The sequence below is a fragment of the Chenopodium album genome, chromosome 5 (genome assembly GCF_948465745.1).
Source record: "Chenopodium album chromosome 5, dcCheAlbu1.1, whole genome shotgun sequence".
Lineage (NCBI taxonomy): Eukaryota > Viridiplantae > Streptophyta > Magnoliopsida > Caryophyllales > Amaranthaceae > Chenopodium > Chenopodium album.
The window spans coordinates 75154878-75173311 of record NC_137838.1 but is presented as its reverse complement, the minus strand read 5'-3'; the positions used below and the strand labels follow the sequence as shown (position 1 = coordinate 75173311).

At 39.9% G+C, this 18434-nt stretch overlaps 2 protein-coding genes across 2 annotated transcripts; both read left to right on the top strand.

The window, feature by feature from the left end:
- The first annotated feature begins 811 nt into the window (after nt 1-811).
- Nucleotides 812-5834, top strand: LOC145632303 (pyrroline-5-carboxylate reductase-like). Its single transcript, XM_081684642.1, has 7 exons — nt 812-1184; nt 1551-1599; nt 1960-2051; nt 2348-2420; nt 4182-4302; nt 4459-4564; nt 5431-5834. The coding sequence occupies exons 1-7, from the start codon at nt 987-989 to the stop codon at nt 5617-5619; spliced, it is 828 nt and encodes a 275-aa protein (XP_081540768.1). The 5' UTR covers nt 812-986; the 3' UTR covers nt 5620-5834.
- A 3529-nt stretch (nt 5835-9363) lies between these two features.
- Nucleotides 9364-11387, top strand: LOC145632302 (lycopene beta cyclase, chloroplastic-like). The gene has a single exon (XM_081684641.1). It carries the CDS (start codon nt 9712-9714, stop codon nt 11215-11217), a length of 1506 nt encoding a protein of 501 aa, XP_081540767.1. The 5' UTR covers nt 9364-9711; the 3' UTR covers nt 11218-11387.
- Nucleotides 11388-18434: the final 7047 nt, after the last annotated feature.

Here is an 18434-nt window from a genome sequence, read left to right as displayed (position 1 = left end):
TGGGAATCATTGTCATGTTGCAGCAACCACCAATAATTATTCGTCAATTTGGATTTAGAGGAGTAAATTGAAGTGTTTTGATTTTTTTGGGGGGAAAAAGTGAGAGGAGAAATGAGAATCGAAGAAATGGGAGGGAAAGGTAAAGGGTGGGGCCCACATGACGTCATGTGGTGGAGAAGGTGGTAACTTTTGATATATTTGAAAATAGAAGGTAGTAATTTAAAAAAAAAAATACAAGGTGATAATTGCTAAAATGGACATAATAGAAGGTGGTAATTGTCAAAATTTCCTAAATTATAGTATTTTGTAACTATTGCCAAACAAAGTTTGGTGGAGTTGGTGGGGAACTCACCTTGTGAGTTGTGACTTTGATGTCACGAATTCGAGCCCCACCAACTACAAAATGCTTGGAAGTAGGGAGTTGGAGATTTCCTCCCCCCCCCCCCCCCTCTACTCTCAAGTGATAACTAGCGCAGTTGGGCTGGCTAAACCAGTGAGAGGTGCCGTCTCAATAGGGTCCTTATTGGGTGAGGTTCCCTTTAATAGTAATATTAAGAATGTAACCCTAGGATTATGAATATGATTGTGTAATGATTAATGTAAGTGTTGGCCTTGTTAATCCTCCGTAATGTGTATCACTCCGTAGTATGAATCCATTAATAATGCGCTTTATATACATGTATTTAAAAGGTGTCAAAAACTAATCCGATAAATTTAATCTGATCCAACCCAAATAATCCAATTCAAATTTAACATGATTAAACTTTAAAATAAAACCCTGACCCAAATTCATCAAACCCGACCTTGTTAGAAAAATTGACCTCTCTACGAAACAGAATCCGTATGTTGCAATCAGGATTTAAGAGTACTCCTTAGTTATTTTGCGTGAGTAATCCAGTATTCAGTGGAAGTTGTTGAACCCTACTACTCTACTACTATAACCAGAACCAGAAACCAAAGACGAGAGACAGTAGAAAGGATCAACAATGGCGACAACACCAATTCCAAGTGACACATTCAAGCTAGGTTTCATCGGAGCTGGAAAAATGGCGGAAAGCATTGCCAGAGGTGTCGTCAACTCCGGCGTTTTGCCTCCTTCCCGGATTTTTACCGCCCACCTTGGCGCCCAACGACGCGAAGCTTTTCAATCTTTCGGCGTTTCCGTCGTCGATCACAATCACCAGGTTTCTTCCTTTTATTCACGATTAACTGCTTTTTTTTTTTTTTTTTTTTTTTTTTTTTTTTTTTTATAAATATTATTATCAATTTCTGTATTTTTTGTATGAATTGATTTTGAATTTCATTGCATTTGTGCTTGAATTTGTAGAATATTTCCATTTTATATGCTTGATTATTATAATATACTATGTTTATTGATTAATTTGGATTGATTATGCTAGCGAATTTGAGTTGTACAAGATGAGAATTGATGAATTTTGTTGGAAATTTCTAATACGATTGGTTTTGGAGTATGTTGACGTAGTGTTTTGAGTTATACGAATCGATTCTGATCATTATTATTGAGAGGAGTAAATGTGTGGTATCTACAGGTTGTTGAAGAATGTGACGTGGTTATTTTCTCTGTAAAACCTCAAATTGGTACTCTTACTACATTCTCTAATGAATCATATTTTTAAGTTTTATTTTTGTTGAAGATTGTAGATTGTTCGTTTGATTTTAATACTTCCTCCGTCCTCATCGAATTCGACAACATTTGGAAGTAATACATTTGGGATTTGGCTTGTCTAACATGGTTGAAGAAACTTTGATTTGATAGCGTAATGTGACTTTGAAAAAAAAAAAAAAAAAAAGGATATTTTTGTTTTACTATAAAATGGGACGGAGGGAGTAGTATGTAATCGGCAGATTTTGTATTGCATTGCTGAGTTATGCATAATACCATTTATTTGAAGAACAACTTTGTAATTTAACCTCGTTATCTTTTGTTACGTGGTGCAGTCAAGGATGTGGTGTTACAGTTGAGACCAAAGCTTACAGAGAAGCAGCTGCTAGTATCAGTGGTCGCTGGAACAAAATTGAAGGATTTACAGGTATTCGGAGTATTTGGCAGTGGGAAAAATGGATATGTTAGGCTCTTTAGTCTTTATTGGTTAAGTGATAAGTATCCTTTCTTTTGACTGTTGTTAATTGATTTCTTTACATAGCATATTTTGCTATTAGTGATCTTATACAATTTCAATCTCAAACGTACAACTAAATAATCAAGAAGTGGGGAAGTAGAAGAAAACATGCAGTCTGTTTCTTAATTATTTCTGGTCGTTATCTGTTAAACCATTGCATTGAGCTTTGACACTTGTTAATCTGTTTGCTGTTGTGTCATTGCTAGGAATGGGCTGGACAGAGCCGTTTTATTAGGGTAATGCCTAATACTCCTGCTGCTGTGGGAATGGCAGCATCAGGTTTGTTTCCATCTTTTAATAGTATTATTCTGCTACATTTGAAACTCGTGATTACTTTTTCAATAATTTCCAGAGTGATGGTAAGACTTTATTAGATTTTATGCCCTGTGGGGTTGTGGCCTTCATGCTCATTTGCTCAATGCATCAACATCATACAATCGTTTTTTTACTGATTGCTGAATAGTACATTGTGAACCTTTCTTTTTTTTTTTTTTTATTTTTTTTTATTTTTTTTTTTATTATTCTCACAGACTAAGGGGTTGTTTGGTTCACTATGTTGGAATGGGTTGGAATGGATTTAGAATCCATTCCATGGTTTTATTTGTTTGGTTGGGCTATTTAAGTATGGAATCTCATACCTCGGGGATTCTAACTCCACCCCATTCTATTGGAATCTCATACCCACCTCCCCCCTAAGGATTCATAATCCATACTACCACTCAAGTATGAGAATCCATTCCATTGTTAATCCAAACAACTTTAGGTTGGACTTGGTATGGGATATATAATCCATACCACCCAAGTATGAGAATCCATACCAATCCATTCCACATTAGTGAACCAAACGACCCTTAAGAAATTGTTGATTATTGCATCATTGTTAAATGGCAAGTAGTATTGCATTTGTATTTTGTACTATAAGTAATGTTGCATGATATTAAGTGACAAATCATATTCAAGTTTAACAGACACTTACTTTAAAACCTAGTCTACTGATTAGGGGAGGACCTGCTTTAAATTAGTAAATTAGACTGCTTGTATCTAATTTATTTGTGGCCATGTTGGATTCATAATATCAAGGAAAGGTAAACTATCTAGGACAGATACGAAGTAAAATGGGTAAGGTGACTCATCTAAGTTCAGTAGCTGATTGGCGCCTGCACATTGTGTTTTTTTTTTTTTTACGCACTGCACATTGTAAAGTGTTAACAACATTATTAATTTGTTGACTTAATATTCCTTGCTAAAACTTCCAAGGTACAATAGTTGCTTTCTTTCAAGTAAAAAGTTGATGGGCTGATGAACCTCCTTAAGTGTCCTGGAAACAGTAAATGGGATCCACACCTCAGCTCTGTAGTCTTGAGACTGAACCTATTGATCCTTGATGGTTGATCTACTGAGCACTTCTCAATTGCTGTTGTGACAATCTTTTCATATAAAGGATAGTTCAGGGATGTGTATTTTCCTATCTTCGGGGTTTTTTTTTTTTTTTTTTTTTTGGGTGTGGGTTGAACCCCTAAATATAGACAGCTAGGCATTATAAATTAAGTCCAATCATATTTCATTAATAATGCAAGGAAAAAAAATTGTGATTTGATCTGTCAAGCAATCTGAATCTTTCACCACCTACCAAATTGACCTAACGAACCCAGCTAAATGGTTTTTTTTTCTCCAATGGTAAATCTGATTCTGTTGGATCAAAAGTGGGTCTGGACCACTGATATTAAGGGCCTAAGGAGAAGAGCTAATCACTTATTTGCCCAATATCCATCTAAAATCAGTGAGCCATAAGTAAGTTGCTGTGTTTTTTTAATTGTCATTGTCTCTCCTTTCCTCTAATGTGGGGTAACTGGCTTGTGGGTGAGCTCAAACAGATCCTGTTTGAGCTCTTTGCTTTTGTTTGCAAATTTGGAAAGTCCAATCTTATAAAAGTAGTCTGATTCCTGAGACCATCTTTGGTTTGTTTTCTCTTGCCCCATACTATTGTGCATGATTGCATCTGATCTTTTTTTTTTTGTATATATGCTGACAATTTTGTAGTGATAAGTTTGGGAGGGACAGCAACTGAAGAGGATGGCGAGCTTATAGAAAAATTATTTGGAGCAATTGGCAAGGCTTGGAGAGCCAATGAAAAGTTGTTTGACGCAATTACTGGCCTCAGGTATGTAAGAAGTAATTGATCCTTGTGACTTACCATTACCAATGCATCCCATTAATATCATGACGGCTTGAGTTAATGTTTTTATATCTGTAATAGATAAAGGTGCATCAGATCAAATCTCTACTAATTGAACTTAATTGTTCCTGATATGTGTAGTGGAAGTGGGCCAGCATATATATTCTTGGCTATTGAAGCCTTGGCTGATGGAGGAGTTGCTGCAGGTCTGCCACGAGAACTTGCCAAGGGTTTAGCTGCTCAAACTGTAAGTTTCATTCCTTTTTTCTGCAATATCTTGACCTTGTTATTGGTGTCAATGTTTCATTAACAGTGTCTGCATTAGCATGTGATTTTACTGAATCTTGTGTAGTTTTCAATTCTATATGTACCAGAAAACTACGAGTAATGTTTTTGTTTTAGTCACTGCGCTGTTCCTTTATATTTCTTTCTAAAAAGTAAGTATCATAACCCCAAATTGTATGTTTCTGGTTTAGTTACTGTTCTCTTGTGCTCTTTTCATAGTAGTAAGGTATCTCCATTCATTGCTTTGTTCCACTTTGGATAGTTATATGTGAACACTGGACTGTCCATTTTCCCTTAGATTGCAAGCTGCACCTTTTAATATCCACTCTCATTGTAGTGAACTGAGTAATATTGTTACATATGGATGATATCTACCATAAACCTTATTACGATGGATGGAAATGCTGTGCATCATTCTTTAGATGCAGGTAGAAGGTGCTACAAGCACAAAAGCGAGACTGATTGGCACCTCAGGTGTAATTGAAAGTCAAAAAAAAAAAAAAGGTGTAATTGAAAGTCTACTCATCAAGGGATTCCCATAAAGCCCATCCACACATCTGTGATTTTCCTATACTGGGATAAGTTTGTGCTTTGGCATCAAATAGGCTTCAAAAATATCAAAACAAAGAAATCAGCAGTGATTGACAACTGATGGAACCTCAGGCTAGCTGACAAAATAATCACTGAACAAAATCCCATAAAATACCTTTGGGGTAGGAAAAGGAATGGGGAGGATCACCAGGAATAGCAAGATTCTTTATTTTTCACTCTTGCATTTTCTTATAATTTCTGTTATATATGTGACCAGGTTTGGTGGTTATCTTGCAGGTTCTCGGAGCAGCATCCATGGCTGTTAACAGTGGGAAACATCCTGCTCAGCTCAAAGACGATGTTGCATCACCTGGAGGCACTACAATTGCTGGTATTCATGAGTTGGAGAAAGGTGGATTTCGTGGCACCTTGATTAATGCTGTGGTGGCAGCTGCAAAACGTGGTCACGAACTTTCACAGAGTTAACTTCATCATGAAACATCTATAATATTCTTTAGAGATGCAGCTAGTGTATCTAGGGACTCCAACAATGTTATAGAAATTTTCTTACTGTCTCTTTAGTAGAGGTCTACATTCTGGAAGTTCATATAATCTCTTAGAAAGTTGCAAGGAGAAGCAAATTATATTGCGTTTTGAAATGTGAATCTAATAATATGAGTTGGTGAAAAAAGTTCTACAGAGTACAGCAGAACCAAATGCTACATTTGATGATTGTTCTATAATGTTGCATTGTGCACCAATCTATAATCGGATTGGAACCACAATGGATTGGGACTGGAATTCTTGATCCTTGTGGATTTGAGACTGACCAGAATAACCTGTTTTGCGATTTTGTACAATAATAAAGACGAGAGAATTACTTTCCTCCTCCTCAAAATACTTCCTTTCATCATCATTAACCAAATTCAAATTCAAGTTAAAATGAAAAATGAATAACGAACATCATATTATAAACTTATTTGCCACCGAAACACTGGTGTCAGATACGCATTCTGTACTCTTCATTCTATTATCTGCGGAACTATCGACGTATGCAGAGTGATTTAGGATCACATAACGTCTTAAATCATTCTCCGTCTCAATCTAAAAATGTCTCCCAAAACCAAACCCGATGATGAACAACCTTTCACCACCATTATTAGTCGAGTTGAGTATTTAATCTTTGGAGTGCTTAAATCCATATTCAATCTCAATACATTTCAGATCAACTCAATTCTTAGCCCATTTTCCCAAACTATAACTTATTTTCCTCTTTTCGTGTCCACAACACACAAACCGAGCTAATTTGATTTTATGGCCTTAAAAGTTTTGATCAAAATATTCGTTGGATAGGCCTTTCAATAAGCTTTCTAAAAATATATCATAAGCCCAATTCTGATTTAATACGAAGAAGATATAAGCAAAACACTAAACTCGGCCCAAAACCGACACCCTTTCACTAAAATGGCCATATCTTAAAATCTACAAAATATTTTGACCTGATTCTAAATTGGGATGGAAATTAGACTTGATAGACTTTCCAAGGTATATTATATGGCTTATTCCGAGTTATGGATCAAAAGTTATCATAGTTTTAAAAACGCGTGAAAACAGGGAAATATCACGCCACGGTATGCACATCGCGTGATGGTGATGTGCACCGTGTCACGCAAACACGCCATCACGCGGCGTTCAATTAGGGTTTTTTCGCGGCACCTTTTCAATTCTAGGGTTACGTGCTTCACCCTACTTTTTTTTTCTCTATAAATACGAACCTGATTTCTTCCAGTTTCGGGGCACCAAAAATCATTCTCTTTCTTCCTACACCAACAATCATTCTCTTCTCTCTTCAGCCTAAATACTAGCCTCCCTATTCTTCCACAACATATCCCTTAAGCACTCCAAGGAGTCCATATTTGACCCGAAGTTCTATACTTAAACCAAGGCGTGAAAGGTAGAATTAACTAAGGGTTTAGACCAAATCAATTCTTTTTTATTTTATTTAATTTAATCGTTTCAATTTGATTTATATTTTTATTGAATTTCCTAACAGTTTATTCAAAAAAACGCGGAAAGTGAGTCATTAATCACTTAATTACTCTTATTGCTAGTATCATGATTATGGTTATTTTTATGATTTGATTTGACTAACGACATTATTGTTAAATTGCTTCTAATATTAATATTGTACCTATTGTTTATTGTTGATCACATATTGAATGTTAAAGGGAATATGTAATTGAAAATCACGCCTAATAAAATAATTTAGAAAACCGGGTTAGGTTCTCTAATCTTGTTGTTTAATCAAGTGATCACGATATTTTATAATTATATGTTGCATTAATATACAACCAATTTTAATTATAGTTCGGAGCAAATTGAATCGTTGTTTGCGTGACTTTGAGATCGCAGGAATATTTTTCACTATAAGAATCGAATACAGGCGAATGTGACTCAATGACCCACTTCGTACCATCATCTCCGATCCTTATTTCGGGATTCCGAACCATATGGAGTTAGTAATCTCATGGATTATGAATGGGGTGTAACCTTCACGGTTCAATCATTGTTGCCTATAGTTATCCCTTATTCGTGGTTGCCTTAAATGATACGTGAACGGTTTACAAGTTCCTTAAAAACTTGTTGGCGGATCCCTACTTTCTTTGTCCCTAATCGTTGTCTCTAATTATATATGTCAATTCCCACTTCCGATAAGTGTCAAGCATATTTACAACATGCTTATGTAGGTGTGCTTCAAACGAAGCCTACAACCACACGTTACTCTGTCACTTTATTTTTTCCCTATTTGAGTTTACGCGGTTTCTAAGACACGTATTATATCATTTATATTTTAATTTCTATATGCACTAAAATTATCAAAAGTAGATATTATTTTCGGAAATTTCACCAAATGCCCCTGAGTTATTTTTTTATTCACCATATACCCATGCAAATTTTCAAATTCACCATATACACTTGAGTTTAAAAAAAATGTCACCAAACGCCCTTAATAACTAACGGAATTAGGCCACGTGGCATGCTGCAATTGGTTCCCTTTTAATTAGTTAATCAATTAATTACTTAATTAATAAAAAAAAAATTAAACCCACCCCCAGCCACCCCCTCCCCTATCATCCCCGTGCCAGCGGCCCACCACCAGCCACCACGCCAGATCCCACCCCTCCCCCTGCGCCGATGGTCCATAATCGCCGGCGAGGCCAGCCCCCCACCCTCCGACACCCCCTCCCCTACCCCCAGCCCCCTTCTCCCTCCGTTCCCCCCCCCTTAAACTCCTCCCCAACTTCGAAAAACCCCCCTTCTTCACGGCCGGCGTCCAAACCCCCTCCCCGGCGCCGGCGAACCTCTTTCGCCCCACCCCCCGCCATCCCCACCCCCTTTCCCCCCTAAACCACCACCCAAAAAAACCAAAACCCCCTAAATCGAAACCCTAGATTTCGATTTGGGGTTTTTTCGATTAAGGGGTTTTTCGGGTTTTTTTGGGTGGTGGTTTAGGGGGGAAAGGGGGTGGGGATGGCGGGGGGTGGGGCGAAAGAGGTTCGCCGGCGTCGGGGAGGGGGTTTGGACGCCGGCCGCGAAGGAGGGGGGGATTTTCGAGGTTGGGGAGGGGTTTAAGGGGAGGGGAAAAGGAGGGAGAAGGGGCTGGGGGTAGGGGAAGGGGTGTCGGAGGGGTGGGGGGTTGGCCTCGCCGGCGATTTAGGACCACCGGCGCAGGGGGAGGGGTGGGATCTGGCGTGGTGGCAGTGGTGGCTGGTGGTGGGGTTTTTTTTTTTAAAATTTTTTTATTTATTTTTAAAATTTTTTTTATTTTTAAATTTTTTTTAATAATTAATTAACTAATATTCCAACAACCAATTAGAGGCTGCCACGTCGCATATTAGTCATTAAAGGCATTTGGTGACATTTTCTTAAACGTAGGAGTATTTGATGAATTTAAATATTTTAATGGGTATTTGGTGAATAAAAAAATAACTCATGGGCATTTGGTGAAATTTCCGTATTATTTTAATTTATAATGAGACGAATCAAACAAGATTTAACATGATTATATTTTCTTTGGTAGAAAGCCAAAGTTATCAAAATTTGACCCATATTTTGACAATGAGGCAATCAAATAAGGACAAAGGGGTATTTTTTTTATTGGTCCTAAGGCCATCCGCCCTCGTACATTTTTAAGTTTTCAATAACAAAATAAATTTGGAGACATCATAAAATCCACTTGTTTTGCCACACAATGTACAGAGTCACCCACTTCCTCACACTACTCCTTCATTGCCTTCTCATGGTGGAAAACTGCGCAATTCCTCAACCGCCCAAATTCCACTTATAAAAAGGATAATTTAATGCTCTAATCTTCATTAGCTGGTAATTATTCTTCATAATTGCACTTTTATTCCTATTTTTGCTTCAATTATCTGTTTGCATGTAATAGGGATCTGTTTATATATGATTGGTAATTGTTGAATTTTCTTTTATGCAATTTTTGGAGAATTTTAAAGCAACTTTGTGAGATTTGGAGATACCCAATTGGGAATTAATTTCAATTTTATTGGAGAATAAATGGGTTCTTTGCTTAAGATTCATACCAAGCTTGAACTTTGGAACCCAGTAATTTATGGGTTTTCTGAAAAATGGTCTAATTTGACTGTTTCAAAAGGAAATCAGCATTTTAATAGAAAACCCCATAAAAATTGGTGCAAAACTGGGTTTGTTAGAGCAGGTAGTAGTGCCCTTTTGGAGCTTGTCCCTGAGACTAAGAAGGAAAACCTTGAATTTGAGTTACCCTTGTATGATACATCAAAGGGCATGGTGGTAGACCTTGTAGTTGTAGGAGGTGGCCCTGCTGGGCTTGCTGTTGCTCAGCAAGTTTCCGAGGCGGGTCTCTCGGTGTGCTCGATTGATCCATCCCCTAGGTTGATATGGCCTAATAACTATGGTGTTTGGGTGGATGAGTTTGAAGTCATGGATTTGCTTGATTGCCTTGATACTACTTGGTCGGGCGCTGTTGTTTACATTGATGAGGGTTTGAAGAAGAATCTTGATAGGCCGTATGGAAGGGTAAATAGAAAGCTATTGAAGTCGAAAATGATGCAGAAATGTATAACAAATGGGGTGAAATTCCATCAAGCAAAAGTTACAAAAGTCATACATGAAGAATCTAAATCTCTAATTATATGCAATGATGGTGTCAAAATTCAAGCTTCTGTGGTTTTGGATGCAACAGGGTTTGCTCGATGTCTTGTTGAGTATGATAAACCATACAACCCTGGTTACCAAGTTGCTTATGGCATTGTGGCTGAAGTTGAAGGGCACCCTTTTGATTTGGATAAGATGTTATTCATGGATTGGAGAGACTCGCACTTGGATGGTAATAAGGAATTAAAAGAAAGAAATAGCAAGATTCCAACCTTCCTGTATGCCATGCCTTTTTCTTCAAACAGGATATTCTTGGAGGAAACCTCACTTGTTGCTCGGCCTGGACTTCCTATGGAAGACATTCAACAAAGAATGGAAGCTCGATTAAGGCACCTTGGCATAAGAGTGACACGCATTGAGGAGGATGAACGTTGTGTGATCCCTATGGGTGGCCCTCTTCCTGTAATCCCTCAAAGAGTTGTGGGAATTGGTGGAACTGCTGGTATGGTGCATCCTTCGACTGGGTATATGGTAGCAAGGACTTTGGCAGCCGCTCCAATCGTGGCCAATGCAATTGTTCAGTATCTTGGTTCAGGAAGCAATCATGCTGGAAGTGAGCTGTCTGCAGGAGTGTGGAAAGACTTATGGCCAATAGAGAGGAGGCGGCAAAGGGAGTTCTTTTGCTTTGGCATGGATATTCTGCTCAAACTTGATTTGCCAGGCACAAGAAAATTTTTTGATGCATTTTTCGATCTTGAACCACGTTATTGGCATGGATTCTTGTCTTCTCGGCTATATCTTCCAGAGCTTTTTGTTTTCGGGTTGTCTCTTTTTGCTCATGCCTCTAACTCATCTAGGCTAGAAATAATGACAAAAGGCACTCTTCCTTTAATAAATATGGTCAACAACTTAGTTAAAGATAGGGATTAATATGTAATAGGCATTGTTAAGTCTTCTATGATTATACACCTACAGGTTGCTTGTAGATGTATAATATGAATTGTGAATTACTTTCAATGCACTCTTCTGGATGTATAGCCTTCTTGATACATGTATGCCTTTTGTGAAGTTTTCAAGTTATTTGTTTGTTATGTTGTTCATATTGGATTTGACCTGATGAGAAAGTTTGATTCTAAACTTCCTTTTCACCAAGAAAAGACTGTTTGTGCAAAAGGATAGAGTTTATTATGCTCTTTCCGGCCTCCAGATAGCTTTTTTCTCATTACTTATTGCAGAACCAGAACTTGTTACCTTCTTCATCCTTTTTTTTTTCAAAAAGAAAGTTGATATCTTTTGCTGATGCATGAGTAAGCGCCCCTCAATGCAGCTAGCCAGCTATGCCTTTCGGGTTTCCCAGAAAATTTTGGTCCTTTTGCCTAGAAGCTTATATCGACGTGTTGAGCTCGTGATAATATTTTGATCATCATGATCTCAGTTTCAAGTTCTCCTTTTATCGTGTAGCTGCAGTGCCAAATCTGCAAGTTTGTTATTCTGTTCCTGGAAATTGTTGAAACTTTGCTAAGTGGTATTATAGATTGCTCTGTATTGTCTATAGGAGACTGCTAATTTAGAATTCAGAATTCAGAATTTACTGATGTAGTGAGGTCTTACCCTCAAGGTGTATAATGTATAAATTGAGATGCAAGGTGAGTGTTAATATTGAATCCATTTCTTCCTATCATAACCTTTGTTTATGCCTATAGTTACATGTAAATATGTAATTGATGCAAACCTCGTAAAATCAAACAAATTTTATGTGCCAAAGAAACATCAAACATCGATCTTTTTCCTAGTTTTCACATAGCTGGGTTGAATATTCTGGGTTACAAAGGGCTATACTTTCTTTGACAGAAGTTATTTAGGCTTTATTTATCACAATTTCTCAACTTTCTCTTATGGATAGAGATCGTATATGCATCATTGCCATCTCAATCAAATGTACGTGAACTACTTTTTAGCCACTAAGTTTTCTAATGGTTACCAATAACACATTATAGCTTGTGTAGATAAAAGTAAGTTGCAACCAAAGCTTTCAAGAAAGCAACTGTTGGTATCAGTTGCTGGAACAAAATTGAAGGATTTAAAGTTATGGTGGAAAAAATAATGAAATTATTGGGCTAATTGTTGACAAAGTATTATTTCTTTGGACTTGTAAGTAGAATAAAAATGATTACTTTAAGTGCGTTCTTTTCATTTTATTTTTTTTATTTTTTTATTTTTATTTTATTTTTTTGAAAACAAAGTGCATTCTTTTCAATTTTTTTTTTTTTTTAAAAACATAGTGCGTTCTTTTCACTTGATTAGAACTAAATTTATTTGAGTTAAGTATAAAACAGGGGACTCAATTGTTGCAAAATATGGGGAAAGGGGACTCAATTTATTTTATAGAGGAAAAGAGGACTGGGCTAGAAAGGGCTTGGGTTATCGGTGGGTTTTAATTAATTAAGGGAAAGAATTGAGTCCCCTTGGTTAAATAATTGAGTCCCCTTAGTTAACCAATAATAAAAAAGTATATTTTTTATTTTTTTTTATAATATTTTACTTTGCAAAGAATTGAGTCCCTGCCTCTTTTTGGGAATAAAAGCAGAGCATCGTCACTTTCATTGCTCTCCTTTTGTCCTTAATGGTTTGGATGAAAGCCAAATTTGAAAATTTTGCAACGAAATTGCGGCAAAGAGCAGCAAAAGGTACGTATTTCTTCTAATCAATTGTTTTATTTGTTTGGATTTACATAATTGAGGTATATTTTTAGGTTGTTCGTTTGCCAGCATAATTGGTAGGGTTTATGTACTTAGTGAAATTCATGCATTAGTACTCTTTAAAAGTTTGATTATGTCTTAAATGGGGATGAATTATGGTTTTTGTTTTTTAATTCTTGTTATGTACGATTTGGTGATGTATCTTTTGCTTGTTTTGGGGTTTTAAATTTTTAAATTTTATTTTTTATCATTGTTATTAGAAACATTGGGTATCTTTCCGAAAAAAAAATAAGCAGAATCATTGAGTGATAATGTTTGGGGATGGAAATGGATGCAAGTAGGATGCTCATGATCTATAATGGGCTAATATGCTAATGTGTGCTGCTGTATATATCAACTTATTTTGTACTTATAATGTCAATGTTTATAATGACAAAGTGGTTTTGAAGTATTTGGATGGGAACTTCAAGTATGGTGTAAGGGAAGGGGGAACACAAGTCAGGTATGTTGTGAGCCTACTAGATAGGACATGTAGCTGCAATGTGTGGCAATTGAGGGGTTATCCATGTAGACATGCAGTGACATCAATATGGAAGGCTATGGAACACCCCGAACACTATGTTCATGAGTGGCTTACCAAGGATAAGTACTTACAAGCATATCAATTTCCATTAGAGCCGTTAAATGGCCCTAATGAATGGCCAGAATGCTCCCATAACCTACAAATATTTGCCCCTCCTGTAAAAATTGTCAAGCACAGGAGAACTTATAAGAGGAAGGCTTCTGCTGGCGAGCTCACAGGGGGGATCAAGATGTCAAAGAAGGGTGTTTTGGGGTGTTTTTGTCCCTTGGGAGAGTTACGTCACGAAGTCTGATCCGGCTGAGCTATACCTGCAAAATAACGGAGACTCCGGGTGGTCGGAGCTCCGCCTCCGACGGTCAAGTTAGTAACTTGAAACGGAATAAAGAGAACGGAAATTTAGGTGGGTATCTGCTCGGATTCCAAGCTTAGGTCTTTCTCTGATGTAAGAGAATAAGGGTGTAATAAATGATTGAATGTGTCCCCAAAATGGGGAAATATCTCCCTATTTATAGGGTCGTTGGAGAATGTGCCCCTACCTAGGTCACTTGACCTAGATTTTAGTGGGCTGCGCCGTTTTATGGCGCTCCTAGGAATTTGGCCCTTGAAGGCCGCCATTTCAGAGGCATATCTGAGGGCGCCAAGTGTCAAGAGGATGTTGAGCCACATGGGTCATCCTGAGCTCGACACGTGGCGACCTCTCATTGGTCCACGTGTCTAGGGTAAAAATACCCTAAACATTTTCCCCTCACAGGTCGCACGTGCATATCACGTGGAGCCTGTGACACGTGTCCACCTTTCATAGGTAAAATTTTGAATTTCAAATCAAAATTTTCTCCCCACTTTTACTTTCTATAAATAGAAAGTTACCCCCCTCCTTTTCACACCTTACGTTCACATTGACTTTTTAGAGAGAGAAAAAGAGAGATTCTAGAGAGAGGTTTCTCTGCTCCCGTCTGCATAACAGCAAGTTTCAAGCTTCCGAGTGTTAGCAGTACATCCCCGGTTCACCGGCTGTAGCGGTTTTCAGATTTTTCAGAGTTAAAGCAAGGTAATCGCCTATACCATTTTAGCTTTTCTCCCTTTCAATTTGCATACCATTTTTTCCGCCTGTATACCCGGCTTTCTTAAGAGAATATAAATGAGTTCCCAATCCACCCACTCGGCACTGCCTAGGACACTCAGCCGATCCCCCGGAACGGCTGAGTCTAGAAGAGGGGGTGCCTCTTCTGGACTGTCGGAACCAATATGCTCATCTCCGAATTCCTCCTTCTCTGTGTCTGTGCAGGACACAATGGCCAGAACGAAACGGACGGCCAGGCGGTCTAAGAGCCGGCGCACTATGAGAGTGCCAGCCGACGAGGTTTTCCCAGAAGGGGAACAGAGGGATTGGGAGCAGAGCGGATCTGACGAAGAGGCTCCCTCTACCTCCGGGAGCTCAGGGGTAAGAGAGGTAGACGGCGAGGAAGCCGCCTCCTCTAATGAAGCCGGCGAAGCTGAGGCCGGCCAAGGATCAAGAGCCGAATCCTCCATCTCCGACCAGGGTGATTTTGCGGCTGACTATCAGCAGCCACCCAAGGTTGTTGATAATCCCAACCCCAAAAGGACCCGGATGCTGCCGAGTAACATTGCCCTTCTTAATAGCGGGTTCAGGGCCTTTAAAGAGAAACATCCATTTGGAAGGGGTTGGGAAGTTATTGTCCCTCCAGCTGATGCTGTGATGGCCTGGGGGGACGACATTGACCATGCAGATGATTACTTCATCTGCTATGAGGCGGTTATCGAAGCCGGCCTCCGGTTCCCCCTCCACCCCGGGATTAGGAAAATCCTCAAGGGGTATGATCTGGGGGTTTGGCAGCTCACCCCTAACTCGTGGGTGAATATATTAAGTTACATCGCCGCCTGCGAGTTTCAGAACTTGAACCCCAGTTTCTCTGCCTTCGCTCACATGCACTATTTGAGCAAGGCTCCAGGCGGCCATGGGGCATGGCATACGCTGACTACCTTGCCCCAATACTTAATGACTTTGGACAAAGTGTCCAAATGGTCCGGGTGGAAGGACAAGTTTTATTTGATTTCCTCCCCCACCCTAAGACACAACCGGACACTGCGCCGGTACAATACTGAACCGGCTCTCCTTGGACGTAAATGTCCTCTCCCGGCACTATCTACTAAGGCCCGGGAGCAAATCATGGAGCCGGGATTCTTTGAAACAACAACTGAGTCCATGGGGGATGGGACTCACATTATTGTACCCAAGAACTGGATCCTCCATCCGGACTTCTTCAAGGACGAGTGCTTCTTGTCCGCCTGCGGGCTAAGTACCATGTTTCCAAGGGGTAGAATTCTTCTTCATCCGGAATGATTGTTATTTTATTTTAATTGCGTACTTGCCTTAATTCTCTCTAACTTTAAATTCTTGTTTTTGCAGACAAAGCCTTGAGGATGGTTGACCAGGAGAAAACTCCGGCTAAGTCCGCGGCGCTGTTGCGCAAGGAGGCGACACTCGCCAAAAAGGCAGCCGTCGAGGCTAAGGACTCGAAGAAAGGTGGGGTAAGACCGCCTGACTTAATGTGTTTGTTTTTTTTTATTTTTATATATACCGGTTGGGTATACTTACATTTTGCTTATTTCTCAGGAGTCCGTCAAGAGGATTCCACGATCATTCTCCAAGCTGCTCAAAAGGCAAGGAGATGATCTGGAGAAGGCTCCGGCTGCCAAAGCCGCCAGGAAGGATCCCCCCCAGAAACAAACATCTGCCCAATCCGGTCGTCCAACGACTGGGGGCAAATCCCCTGCTGTTCTGAAAAAACTCAGCGAAAGCTCAGAACAGCAGAAAGCGCCGGATGTCTCAACGGCATCGAAGGGTGGCGAGCCACCTAAGGTTGCAGGCGGTGCAGCAACCACTGGGGAGGAGAATAAGCCGGAGACCCATCCGGAAGCTCAAGGTAAGGAACGAACTGAAATACCTTGGCCACTTGATTTTATGAGAATCAAGACCAAGGTTGATCCTTCAAAAGGGTCAGTCAGCAGCCGGCAACGGATGAATGCCGACTACGCTGCTTCTATCTCACAAAGCACTACTTTTGATGCAGATCTGACTTCTGACCAGCCGGATCTTGCAAGCTTCGCAAAGCGGATGGTGAGGACCCTTACCCAGTCTGAGAAGGCCTCCATACCTGATCTGTAGGTCGTGGACTTCGACCGGATAATGGGTTCTCTGGCTGAGGTAAATGATCCCTCTACCTTTATATCTTTAATCTTTTATTTGGCTAACTCATAAACCGGCTGTTATTGTCTCAGGCCATGGTGAGAGTGGACAGTCTCCGGGTCCCCTTCAGGCGGAAGCAAGAAGAGGTAAATGATGCCAAACGGAGGGCCCTAGGAAACCTCAACTTTGCTGAACATTCTGATTATATGTGTAATTTAAAGATTAAAGCAGTAGAGTTGAAACAGGAGGAGCTGATCCGGAGTTTGACGGCTGCAAACAATGAAGCTAACAGCCGGGCTGATGACCTTGACAAGAAGCTGAAAGATGCCAAATCAGATCTCAAGGCATTGGAAGATGCTGACAAGGAGAATGCCCAACTCCGGATAGACAATGACCGCCTGAAGGTGGAGCTCATGAATCTGCGCAACAAGCAGTCGGATGAACTGGCCCAGGAGCAGACCCGACTGACTGAGGAGAATGAACGGGACAACTTGGCCCGGCTGAAGATCACCTGGGGCCTCCTCTACCCAAAAATAGACTTTGAGGTCTATAAGCTGAGGTATGATTACGCCACTGCGGTGTATGATGCCCAACAACTGGGTGATGCTCCACCGCCTCGCTTCAAGGACTGGGCTGCTGAGCAGGGCTATGAAGTCTTTGATGATGAGGAGCTAGAGGCGGATGATCATCACGAGGGCCAAGCCAGCCAAACTCAGCTGGAGAAGACTCCACCTCAACATTAGGCGGGCCTCCCCAATCTCTGCGGCAGTATGCCAACCATATTATTTACCGGCTTGTATGCCGTGTTTTGTTGTATCTTTTACCAACCATGGGGTTGGATTAACATTTTATCTCTTTCTTTATTCACCGGATGTGTTCGGTTAACACTTATTCTGGCCTTTGTGCCATTTTAAATATAAATGAAGTATTCCGACTCAGTCGGTGTTTATATATGTCTGTGTTTTGAGTTTTAGTAATTTGAATTTTGCATCTTTTTGCAATTCCTTAGTATTTTGCCTAACTTAAAAAAGTATGCAGCAATTTGCGATCCGGGTGCTCTTGCCCCTGGGCGGCTATGTGGTTGGTTTAATGTCAAGCTGATTGATTGGCTTGAAAACACTTGATACTTGGAGAAGTATGGAGTGTTTTTAGGCCAATCAATCACAATGGTGATTGCCCCAAACCAAGTGCACAGCCGCCCATAAAAGCGGGTGCTTTGAGCTTCTTACCCAGGCGGTTATATTCCGTCTGGGGTTAACGCGTATCCGTTACACAATCTTTTGCCCCAATAGGGGAAGTGAGTGCAACTTTGGAATAAATAACCCAAGTAAGAATTTCAACCAATGACCGACTGATGCCTTAGGGCATCCGGTACTTGGTTACTTAATTGTTCTTCATAGATTAATCTGGCCAGACAACTATGAGTTGACCAATTTGGTCGTTCAATTTTTGCAGTCTGCATGGATACGTAGAACCGACAAATAGTCTGTTCTCTGCGACGATTGCACCCGGAGGGGTGTCGCCGGACGCCCTTGTCCATGTTGGGACAGGCAATTTTATAAAATAAGCAACCATCCGGCCATATTGGCCTTTGGTCTTGTTTGAGACCGGTTGTATAGCTACTAAGCATTTTTGTGCTTAGTTTTTAATCGGATCA